We start from the raw sequence: 12,973 nt of genomic DNA on the forward strand, positions 1-12,973 counted from the left end.
AGGTTAACATGAAGCTTTTAGATTGACCTTCCCAAGCTTCGACCTCAACCTTGTTAAAAAAAATTTATGGACTACACTTAAAAGCAGAGTCTGTTCCAGGAAACCAGTTCAAATAAACTCTACCAATTCTGCCAATAAGAGCAGTCAATTATCAAGCCAAAAGTATGGCAGAAGCTTGTTGGTGACTACAAAATGAATCTGGTTGAGGTGCAACATGTTAACTAAATATTAGTGGGGATGTATGTATATACTTGAGCCTGTGTGTATACTTTGGAGAAAATTCCAAATTAATTTGTACTTTGCACCCAGTTCTTGTTTTTTAAAGTCATTAAATTCTGCTCCGAGTTCTTATTTTCACAGTTTTTCATATGTTTGTATAAAATGTTGTCATAGCAGAAAAAATCCTTCCTGCACGCATCACTGTCTGCAGTGTTTTCATTTACAGCCACAAAATAATTCCACAGGAGTCTCCTTTTTTTCCTGCCATCATGCTCTCACTCACTGTCTGCTCAGCACTGTTGAGTCATATGATCGCACACTACAAAACACAGTAGAGCACAGCAGGCATCTCCCTTCATTTTGAAATTGAAGTGTGTGTGAATGTGTAACGATCTAGTTGCAATGCTCATGTTGATATTGATACTATGGGTATTTGGATCAAACCACCCACTCATAGCCGTAGAGATACCTGGAAATACCAGGCTCTATCACAGTACATACAAAACACAAAATTTGGTTTATCCAGTATTTGTTTTACAGAAGTAAAAAAATTACACTCTGTTAAAGATGCAGTTGCCTTTCCCTTGCTAGCACCAAAATCAAGCTTTATGATTACCATTTGTAATTTGGGGCTGTTTAAAAGAGTACTCCAGCAATATAGGACTTTAGTATGTCACAGTGGAAGGTTGTCTGTCACAGCAGATATTTTTGACTTGCCAGAGGAGGAGAAACACCAGCTTAATTGATCAAATAAAAACATCAGTTTTTAAAGTTGTCTGTTTTCAGACTCCGGGTACATTGTGTGCCAGGACACTGTCATGCTGACATGTGATACAAGAGCTTCAGACTCACAAAGCTCTACAGATGAGGAACAGAAACTGCAGAGATTTTATTAGCTTTTTCTCACGGTTACCACAATACAGCTTTTTATCGTTTATTTTATTTCTATTTTTCATGTTTTACTGTTTTTTATTTTTTGTTTAATATGTGTTTTGTATTTTATTGCTGTCTTTTAACTGAAAAGCACTTTAGTCAACTATGTTGAATGTGACAGCAGATTTTCAGGTTTCCAGTCTTCTGTTGTACCAATTTGGAGAGTCCATGCAAACTGTAGCCTTAGTTTCCTGTTAATTAGCTGACAGGAGTGGCACCCAGTGTGGTCTTCTGCTGCTGTAGCTCATCTGCTTCAAAGTTTGACATGTTGTTGACAGTCTCTTACCTCTTGTGTGTATATATAGTGATGTGAAACAGTATTTGGCCTCTTGTTTCAGATCACGAAACAAATTGTAGTATTAGATAAAGATAACCAGAGTAAATCCAAAATGTAGTTTTTAGATGATGATTTCATTTATTAAGGAAAAAAAAAGAAATGCAAACCTACCTGGCCCTGTGTAAAATAAAAATAATTGTTCCCCAAGTCTAATAACGGTTTGGCACCCATGGGAGCAAGAACTGCAATCAAGTATTTGTTTTTCACATCACTGTGGATCTTTGCACAGTTGTTTTAATTCAGCCTCACTGGACAGTTTTCGAGCATGAAGATCTGTTTAAGGTCATTCCAAAGCAACTCAATCAGATTTTATCATATCATTTTTATATATGTTGCTTTTGAAGATCTACATCACGTTGTCAGGTTGCACACTACGTTTTCTATTTACTCTGCTTATTTTTTTTACTAATATTAAAATTTGTTAATTGTGAGAAATATTTTTAAAGAAATCAGGAAGGGAGAAATACTTTTTCATTGCACTGTGTATTTGAGAGATAAAATGCGAAAGAGAGCTAGAGCAACTCCCTCTCTCTCATATTTAAATATTAACTTAAATAATCATGAGTTACCAAGGGCTTTACTAGTAAATATAAAAACAGTTCCTAAAGCCTTTATAAAGGGTGACCTATCAGGAAGTCACACCCTGTATACGTTTCCTAGAATGGGAATTCCACATGACAGCGCTAGCCGCAGTCCTTTGGTCAGAAACCTGTTTGTACTGGTTGGAGAGGGCAATGTGAGTGAATCAACTAAAACAAAATGCAGCAGAAAGGAGGAGTTCTTGCTGATTCACCACTGAGCACTCAGATGGTTTCCCAAAACGTGTGACTAACAAATATCTGCTTTTATGGCATTTTTCTTTCATTTCACGAGATGTCTTAGATGATGAGGCTGTGGTTTTTTCCCCCCACACATGACAACCCCATCCCAGCACATGCAGATATAAACATAGAGCTAAAGCCAAAGCAGATCCAAAACTACTTGTAGAGGGCTTAAAATGACCTTGAAGTGAACTTCATCCAATCAAGAATTTGCGATGGCAGTTGTCATGTGGTCCAAATGCAACATGGCAGTCAAGGCCACCTTACCCAATTATTTTTGGAGCCTGTGCGCACTCTAAAAATAAAAAGGTAAGGTAAGTCAATATTTGCTTCCATTTTGAAACACAATACCCTTTGTCTATGTTGATAAAGAGATATAAAAGCCTATTATTATTCAATAATAAACATGCCATTTTTTGGAAATTATATCTCATGATAATGGGTGATGTATGGGGAAGGAGCACACGTTTCACACATTAAGCTGACTCTAAAAAAACTCAATAGTCGCAAAAGCTCTGCTGGAAATGTCTGTCTCTCACATATGTAGAGGGACTGCAGCACCCACCAGCTCAGTCATTCTGGCCTTAAACTAACCCTGATAGTTATTTTTCAATTAAAAGTAAGAACTCTTTTAGCCACTAGGCTTGAACTTCGCAGTCACTGATAATTCTGTGACCAGAGTGCAGTACCATCATCATACCAGCCGTAACAAGCAGGCTGCACACAGCTGATGGCTATTAAGTATTTCACAACTTCTCTGATCTGTGTCCTGTTTACGAAAATGGCGGCCATTTCTGTTACACTGCAGTTTTCAAAGTAGGTACTCGTACACCTGCAGCTAACACGTTACCCATGTTTTCTACTGGGTATTTCCCATTCCCTGGAGCAGTGATCAGCCTGAACCCACAAACATCTGCTCTGCTTTTACACTGAATGTACTTTTACTAAAAACTGCATGTAAAAAACTAATTTGAGTTCTCTGAAATTAAATAAAAGCTATAGTTTGATGACATGAATTTCTCTCTTTGGTCAATTTATTTATCCAGCCAAATGAGGCTGTGGTAAACATCTTGATGTGTACATGACTTAAATTTCACTGCCTTTAAGTAGTGCTCGTTAAACGCTCTCCTTTTTATAATATAAAAATAAATAAAACTAAACACTTTCAAAAGTGAAACAAGCAAACACGCTCTGGGAACTAAACTAGAACTCAAAAAAAAAAAAACCAACCAAAAAAAACCACATGCATGCAGACTTCCCCTAACCTGGTGGTTCTCAAACTTGTTCTGTTCACACACTAGAATTTTTGGCAGTCAATAACAATTAAAAAAAATAAAATGTAAAAACTGCCCAGACTGAATTTAACTTGACGCATAAAAACAAACTCTTGTTTATTTCTCCCCAGGTTCTCTGTGTACCCACTCGCATTTGTTCCCCATCACAGTTTGAGAACCACTGCTTAGATCTATCATCACACAGAACAGTCTCACTGGCCGATTAGTCAACACTAGTGACGCTTTTTTGGCCATTGTTATGGATGAACACATACACAACATCAAGCTTTACTCAGACACGTAGACAATAAAACACAAGATGATCACACATAGGGTAGACTAAATAAAGCGACACTTTCATGTTTACTCGTAGTCGGCTCAGACTCAGTTACAGTGCCTCGTTCAGTCCATTTAGTTTGTTTGAGGGATTTTTTGTATCGTTACACAGAAAAATGCTCATACTTCATGCTTTATCCTCGTTAACTTGTACTAGATAAGGCAGATTTTTACAACACAACTATTTTGTCAGCCAACTGATGCATTTTATTGAGCCACTGGTCAACTAAGCATCCAAGTTTTCATTATATTGCAAAAGGTGCCTATTTTCTCTTTTCCACAAAAGAAAACATACAGTTAAATCTGTATATGTGTAATATATTAATGAAAAAATATGATAAATTTCTCTGTTAACTTAAACTTTAAATCCAGCAGATTGTGGCAAAGTATAACAAGAACCGAAAATAATCTAGAACTGCACTTTTTAGTGCTTCTCAATAATATTCCTTCAAACCTGTCAAATCGCGCATGCTGGTAGAATTTCCACTGATACAAGGAAACAAACACGATCCAAAAACGATAACAGAACAAAAATAATTTAATTAACTTAAAGTTAGTCCTCAGAGAAGATGACCTTTTTCCACAGGTTTGGAGGTTCAATGAGTACCATGACTTCTTGTGTATTTTTAACAAGCTAACAATCTGTCAATAAAATGTTGTGTTTAGCTCTTTGGACGACAGTACAACCTGCTTTAGTTCCATCTTGAGAGTCTTTGTAGCACCACATCAAAAAACTATGTGCTGCATTTTCAAAAGTCTATAGGCCCAGTGTGCTTTGGGTTCTATGTGACATCCACAGTTCGTCAGGAAAATCCCCACTTTCAAACATGTCTTTACTTGGAGTCTCCCAGCAGATGGACAATGAGTTCATATGTGGAGAGGACGATGGCTGTGTTAGGGATTTGCCTAATTAGCTGTGGAACGAGTCCTCTATAAAAAGCTGCATATCCTTCTTCCACTGCTATTAACCTCCCTGTCTGGAAGAAATACTTGTACTTGCTGCCTTCCTCGCGCAGCCTTGTCCGAATGACCTCTGTGGGGACACACAAGAAGAATTGGAAAAAGTTAACTATTAAGTTTCCTTTTCTCTGACGTTAGTTATGTTGTAATAGATAAACAATGGGTGTGTGTGTGTGTGTTTACCGTGTGGGTAGGCTATGCAGGATGCACAACCCTTTGAAAAAGCAGCTGCCATCATGAGGCTGAGGAAGTCTGACGCTCCTTTCTCCTTTTCACCGTTAGGCGAGCTGAACTGCCTCTTGGCAAGTTGTTTCTTCAGTGTCTCATAGATGAGGAAGCAGATCATTGTTTCCGAAATGCCAGCGTAGGACGCAGTCAGGCCACGGTAGAAGCCCCGGACTCCCTCTGTTTTGTAAACATATCGAGCACACTGCAGTGCATTCATCTTCTTCTCTCCTCTGGCTCTGAAAAGTTAAAATAAGCCATGCTCATTAGTGACAAAAATCACATGTGGTGAAGGGGTTACTAGAACAACCATGGTTTTTTAGTCATCCGTTACAAGTATCACAAGACACCAGAGGCCAAGAAATGGAATAAATAAAAAGTTGAAGTCATAATGTAAAGTTACAAAAGAACAATTTTCTTATTGTGTGAATGCTTAGTCAACTGTACACAGAAGCATCATCGAGTTTCCTTATTGGGATGAATAAGCAGCTGGTCTAACCTTGACTGAATGTTGCTTTAAGTTATTAAACCCTCCTTCAACAAGCCGCTCTTTGTGTTACAAGATATGAGTTTTCTCTTCAAAGACAGCCTGAACAGACCTGCTCCTGTGACCTCACATGATACTACTGCCCTGTACTTGGCAATGCAAATATGGACTCCTCTTCTGCGTGCAGGTCAGTGCGTCAGCAGTGTGTATTTATGGAGCTGGGTCACATGCTCAGCCTCATGCACTGCAGAACCCAAGGACGGTACCAAGAAGGTAGGCTCAGTTTAAAGGTTTCTGTTAAGGTCACGGTATATGGAGTACATTCATACCCACTGAGACTCTGAAATAGGCCAGACCGTTTTACACAGATCTGAAACTGAACACTGTGTCTAAAGAAAAACGAAATAACTCTTATACATGCGAGATAGAAGAAATGAACTGTACACCTACTTTTTCTCCAGCTGCATCCTGGTCTTGACCATCCAGATGGGGTTCATCAGAGAGTTGGTAACAAAAGCTGAAAATAGGAGCAAAATGAGGATATTAAGTATTATCCCTGGACAATAATATATGAAAGTGATCCCATAACAGTAGCCAATGATCAAGCTATGATCATCATGATATACAAATATAAGTGATAACATTTTTGCACAGAACTGAAGTGCATTACATTTTACTAATGTTAATGACACGCATGTCAAATTTAGATGTCTCACCTGCAACACCAGCAGATGACATGTGTACCAATCCACTATTAGGGACAAACAGCCCATTGAACAGCTCTTTAGATTTTGAGTATGCAGCAAAGTAGATGGCTCTAAAAAACACAGAAACACAGACTGTTAAGAACTCTGCACAGAGGCATCAATGTGCTTATTTATGAATGCCTTTTTTTATTTTTTTTTAGAAAAGTAAATGTGGTTTCATAACAATTATGTAATGACTCCATTCAGGCTGCTGTGAGCCTTTGACAGTGCGTATCCAGAGCAATCTGTTCCCTGCCCTCTCTGCTTGGCTTCTGGAACAGACAGTCATTGCACCAGAACGAGCTGAATAAGCACTGGGCACAACATATGCCCACAGAGCTGCTCTGAATATCAGCTGGCCCAAAGAGTGGAGAGACAGTGGAACTACTGAGCAAAGGATAATCCTGTGGTTACTAATTAACCAACAGGGAAAAGTATCTGTACTAATCAATAACCTTTTTCACTTTAACATGGTCCGAAAGTCTAATCGGCTTTTTAGGGCTCAAGTATTATGACAATTCATTTCACACTTTTATTGCTGTTGTATAGCAAAGTTTACATTCAACACTATCAGCTCCGGGGAAACAGGAAGAAGTACCGACTCTTTGCTGACACTAAAAATAGAACAAATGGCATGTTGTTTCAGAGCCAACAATATCAACATATTCTCGCCACAGCATCTGTTAATGCCAAACCTCATTTACAGAAGCCCATTTATCTTGAGTTTAAACAATTACTAATGCATAGGCAGCCCGCCCAGATGAGCAAAACAGCTCAGTCACGAAACTGAGGCAGGGGGCAGACAGACTCGGAAGCTGTTGGCATGATAACGGCTTCCTGTTTATAGACAGTTTGTTTTCAACCACGAGAAGAGAAACATAAGCAGGGTGTCCTCGTTTTTGTTTTTTTTTTTGGTTAGAAGTTGTGGTTTAAAACACTCTGAAGTGTCTAGGCTCATTAAAAACTGCAAACTCAGAAATAATTGCTCCATTTCACTTCCTCTGCTTTGTTTATCATTTCTGAAAAAGAAAACATCTCATTGTGTGTTTAGCTGCCAACAGGAAGTATCACTAATACAGAAACCTTTTGTTGAGACTTTAAAATAAAATAAAAATGGAAAGAATGAAGAATGTGGTGATAGATGAAAAAGAAAAAAAAAAGTAAAGAAAAAGAGCCACTAACATGTGAACGGTTAACATTGAATTCATTGTACCTTGAAGGGGCAACACCCACAAGGTTCGGACCCAGTCCACGGAAAAGAGATCTTGGTCCCTCTTTTTCAAGAATGGATCTAAAACAGAAGCAAAGGACCACCAGACATTAAAGACAGATTTAATGAATGACCTTAAAAAAAAAAAAAAACTTGCACTGCCACACATGTTAAACCGTCTCCATATTTGCTGCAGCAAGTGTCTGTGCAGGGTTGTTCCAGGTTCTATTAGGGGATTTAATCTGATAGCCGCAATCGTGATCCTGCAATCGCTCCGAGTGTTACACCAGCCCAGTTCACTTGAGCTAGTTCTGCAGTGTCTATGCTGAACCCAGTCCATTGGACAGCGTTTCACTTGTCACGTCGACAGTGTTCCCAGTGTTTTTTTTTTTAAACTCTTTGAAGGAAATGACATTTGATCTCTATGTGACAGTCTACTCTGTGTAGGACTGACCAAAGAGGGAGGCTACAACTTCAGTGTGGGTTACTTTCTGTAATGTGAACCTAGTCACTCAAGCAGGGTCCATGCATTCCACTCCTCTCCTTAACACTCAAAACCTCTACTCAGTGAGAAGAGATGTTTATGTCTTACAGCATACGCAGTTTTTATAGCATACTGCTGAGGCTGACACCAGTCTAGACCTGTTCAGTCCTCGGAGTGTTATATAAAGCTGATGGCACTGTGGTTAAAACCTCCCCACTAGAACTGCTTCCAGTCTTTCCCAGCCTCAAGCATATTCATTAAAGGACCACTTTAATGGACGCCATAAAAACTGGTTTTATCCATATCTTAAAGCTTCATAGAAAAGGACGGTTCTGTCTCTTCAAAAAGCTGGTAAAATGGAGTTAATAGGAGCAGGATACAGTGCCCCTAATCCCCACTTAATATAGGACAGGATTAGAGGCATCGTTTTAAGACTACGAAAGCAGAAAGCAAATGACAGCCTCCCAACCCACTTCCACAGACCACATAAGAACCTCACAGGAGTTTATACAACTATTTGACTCAAACATTACCACACAAACACTTTACATCGACAGATCAGGCAAGCCTAAATACACAACAGTTGTCTGCCAACATAAATAATAATAAAGTACCCAACCTGTCACAAAGGAACACACTGTCCTAATTTGCAGGTAGGGAAATTCAAATGCCGCAGGGAATGGCTCAGACAGCTTGCTGCAGCTCCATTTGCCTGACAACAACACAAACAAACATCTTACCTTAGGACCTGCAGCAGTCCAGGTGTGACACCCCCTGGTCGGATAACCCCCGTGCCACTCAGGGTGCCAAGTTGAACCTGGAAGACAGGCCGGAGGGTGAGGCCTGAGGACTGCAACCGTGTCTTCAACACCTCCAGGGGACAGGTCACGATGGCTCCCACTGTACCACTACACCTGCACATAGAAAAATCAGGATTATTGGCCTTAGGATGTTTAATATTTTGCAGACCAGAGAAGGTGATGCTTCCTCAGTCCATCTAACAGCTAACCTGCTTAGAGTAGTAAGAGTCTATTTTTTTTTTCATACTTTGACTGAGTAGAGTGTTTTTGTAATAAAAACAGCTTAAAAGCTTACTGGGCCAAGTGCAATGAACAATTACGGTCAAAGAACAGATCATTTAGTCTGCTGTGGAAACACTGTGTGTTAACCCGACACATATGGCAAAGGAGTTTTACAGCTCAGACGGTTTAATTGCACTTGGAAAAGTGCACACAGTATTCTCAGTAATTTCTGCACAAACTATTTATTTAGGTCTTTATAGCACTCTCTGGTGCATCTTTATTAAATGTGTAACCTTGTCATTGACAAGCTTAGAAGTCTAGAAGAGATTAGATTAAGCTTCTCTATGTCTGAAGGTCAGAGTCAAACATCTTAGCAAAAGTAACCCCTGACCCAGTTGTGCATTCTCTGTTCACTAATCATTCATCCTCCCCTGTTGTGGTTGCACAGAAAAATCTACTCTTGCATAGGTAGACGTTACGTAATCGACAAACACACACATACACGCAACCCTGTTGAAATAAAGCGTTGGAGAGCTGCTTTGATCATAACCACAAAGATAAGACACCCAGGGAAATGGATGCAACAGTGCGCACAGTTGATATTACCAGCTCAACTTTAAACATCGAGAAAAGGCTGGCTTAAAAGCTCAGCCGGCATCCCCACTTTAATGTATAATGTCTAATGTAAATTCAATTTTCATTGTGTTTTCAAGACCACATGTGTATCACTGGGCATTTCACAAGCCAAGATCAGTAAATACCCTTAAGGCCAGCGGTAACAATTTCAAGGGTAAAATGGCGTCATTAAAAAAACAAGCCAATGATGTTACACGCGACCTTAACACTAAGCCGATGCTACACGGCTTCTCAATCTTAAATATTATCAGCCTAATTACAAAAAATATTCAGAATTTGAACAGGTGGTGCTGGCATCGCTAGTATGGATGTATGTAAAGCTTTTCAGGATTACATAACACAGAAGGACATGACAGAGCTAAAGGCTCTGCTCTCGTGACTGCGCCACAGGCGTCACAAACGCGACGACACGCTTACAGATCGCCGCAACTTCACAATATCGACACACGCTTCACAATGTTAGTTTTTACACCGTGTAAAAATTTAAAACACGATGTTGTCATCCTCAAAAATATCACGACATCCCACAAGTCCAAACGTTTTAACATCCTAATGCTAACTAACGGTAGCTAACCGGCATTAGCAAACTTCTGCACGCTAGCTCACCCACGGGAATAAAAGCCGGGTTTTTCATTGTTCACCGCGGCGTTACCTGGATTATTAGTCTAAGATATAGATTGGTAACACAAACGTTGCTCGCCTTTTTTATGTAGTTACTAAAAGACACAAAAAGCCCCACTGCTGAAGTGAAAATAGAAACGTGTCCGACTATAATTAAATGGACGCGAAGTGCCGACACGAGCTAGCTCCGTTTCTGTTTTAGCATGTTGTGGCTATGGGCTCTCACATATAACAAATACCTTAAATTAATCATTTTAAAAGTAGTTATATAGCTATTAAGTAACACGTCGCCCAAGCTTCTCGTGTTGTATTAACATGCGAGCTATTAATACCGTGAACTTGAAGCGAAAGCAGTAATGAGACTCACCCCCCGGCGAAGAGATGCAGCAGCGTATCTTTTTGTGCCATCTTTTTCTTTGTTTTTTGTTTTCAGAAGTCCAACATATTTTTATCACTTCTCTAACAAAGTCGCGCTTATACCGAGGAGAACACTGCTATGGTTTTATGATCCCAGTCTGTTCCCGTTCGTCTTCCTGCGTCCCTCTACCGGCTTGGTGGAGCTACAGGGTGACCTGAAGAGCCGATCGTTATGACGTCAGAGGGCGGGCTGGTGGGTGTTGTCCGTGACGTAGGCCCATGTGTTCGCCCTCCCTGCGCCTTTGCTTGTTTCAAGTTATTATTATTCAAGTTATTACATAAGTACTGGTCCTACTACTGGCATCAACAACAGAAGTCGATGCCTCCTGACCGTCGACAGGTTCAATTTAATTTAATTTCTAACTCAAACAAAAATACTTTTGTGTTATTTTTGCTCTTCACTGGGGAATTATAGTTTATGACTCAAACCAATATGATTGTTACTCTGTAGTGGGTGCATAGGTGGAGGTATGCTCTGAAAAAAAAGAGGAATCAAAGTCAGTATAGAAGCAAGGCATAAGACAGAAATATCGAACATGATAATCTGTAAACATATCACAGACCAATTATCTAACATTTACTACCTCAAGCTTCTGCACATGTGCCTGTAACGAGCCTGGAAAGAGGAAGATAAAAAGTAAAAACACCAAGTCTTTATCAACAGGAAGACCTCTGTGTTAACTCAAGACAAAATATCACTTAATGGCTGTACACTATAGATATGCAGTGTTGTGGCATGAGCCATCCACCCATGTTATAGTGTGCAGTAATACTTTACTGCAGCTTTTCTTACACTGAGGACATCTAGGTCGCAGAGAGAGTTTGTAACCTTGTTTTGCACCTTGCGGGCTGTTTGTCTGTGCAACAACATCTGTCTCTCTGCCGCAACGTCGTCAAACCAGACGCACTGGCACATTTTGTCATGTTTTAAATTGTAACAATGCTTTTGCCAACCTGTATTGACATGTTTCTGTTATTGACGTGAGAGCACTGACACTGGATCTTAGCTTACATTTGCTATTTCCATGTTTTTTAGTCTTCTTCTTCTTATTTATTTATATGTATTATTATTTCATTTGGGTTATCAACAAATCATGCTAACTGATTGGAAGCAAATGAGGCAGCCTCTGGCACAAGGTGCCCTGGAGATCATGTCACTTCCTAGTCTAATTTCACAGACAAATATATTTTTTTGCTATGCTGAATTTATTGGAAAGCCTTAGTTTTTTCAGGTCTGTTACCGTTTCACAGTTGGGGCCCAGAGAAGTTAGATTAATCAGTTTTCATTGCATAAGCATAGATTCAGTCCAAAGTGCAGGAACACAGGGACACATTTGCGTAGGAACGTTTTGTTTTTCCTCTTTCATGTCCTATAAATCATCTTCTGGCCTACCCACTTTGACAGGTAGAGTTTTAAAAGGGTTGTGCAATCTGATACTTTGAATTAGAATGAGTCTCATTAGAGAAGTTTTTTTTTTTTAAATCAAAACCACCAAAGTGTTTTTATGGTTATTTAAGTACTGCGAATGCTGACATCAAGTGACCAGTTGTGATAAATGCATATATGGTGTGGTTGTTCATAGCCGTGTTTGCTTTGATTTCTTTATTTCAGGTTTTTCTAATCAATTTTACTTTAATCTTTAAAACAGGTTGTTCACTATCACACTAACATTTCTAGCATTTCTAAGCATTCTAAGCACAAATCAGTCTTCTTTTGTTGCTAAAAGAGCTGCTTAATAAGGTATGTTCTGTATGAAAAATTTAATTAAATTAAAACCTCTACACACGCTGAAGGGTCTTGGTTTGTGCGTCAAAGAAACGGTCACAGGCCTTGGAGACTGATGCAATCTTGAAAGTTAAATCCCACCCACACCCATCCCACTACTCCCTGCTCCCGACTTGACTGGTTTTACCCATTACCATTTAAAGCACTCCCAGTGTGTTTGTTTACCTTATTTTTAACTTGTAAAGCAGCACCTAAATATTTCTTAAAGTAACAGAAGTCAAATATAATAATATTAAAGAAAATTGTGAGAATCAGAGTATTATTAATTTTCTTGTCATTTAGTATATCCTAACACTTTCATTACAATGTTCTAAGATACTGTCATTCTTAACCTGAATTTTGGTAGTTTTTGGTCATTAACTGCGTTCTCATGGTTTTAACTGTGAAATTTCTTAAAACATAAAAGGCCTAACTAATAATTTAAAATAAATGGAATATATTAATTGGTATTTATTATAT

The 12,973-nt window shown here is 39.1% G+C and overlaps 1 protein-coding gene across 1 annotated transcript; it reads right to left on the reverse strand.

The window, feature by feature from the left end:
* Nucleotides 1-3,928: 3,928 nt before the first annotated feature.
* slc25a33 (solute carrier family 25 member 33) lies at nt 3,929-10,883 on the reverse strand. The gene is made up of 7 exons (XM_063464435.1): nt 10,679-10,883; nt 8,773-8,946; nt 7,552-7,629; nt 6,309-6,409; nt 6,043-6,109; nt 5,064-5,344; nt 3,929-4,953 (listed from the first exon to the last, which is right to left on the reverse strand). Exons 1-7 carry the CDS (start codon nt 10,717-10,719, stop codon nt 4,754-4,756), a joined length of 942 nt encoding a protein of 313 aa, XP_063320505.1. The 5' UTR covers nt 10,720-10,883; the 3' UTR covers nt 3,929-4,753.
* Nucleotides 10,884-12,973: the final 2,090 nt, after the last annotated feature.

The sequence above is a fragment of the Pelmatolapia mariae genome, linkage group LG20, assembly GCF_036321145.2.
Source record: "Pelmatolapia mariae isolate MD_Pm_ZW linkage group LG20, Pm_UMD_F_2, whole genome shotgun sequence".
NCBI classification, from domain to species: Eukaryota; Metazoa; Chordata; class Actinopteri; order Cichliformes; family Cichlidae; genus Pelmatolapia; species Pelmatolapia mariae.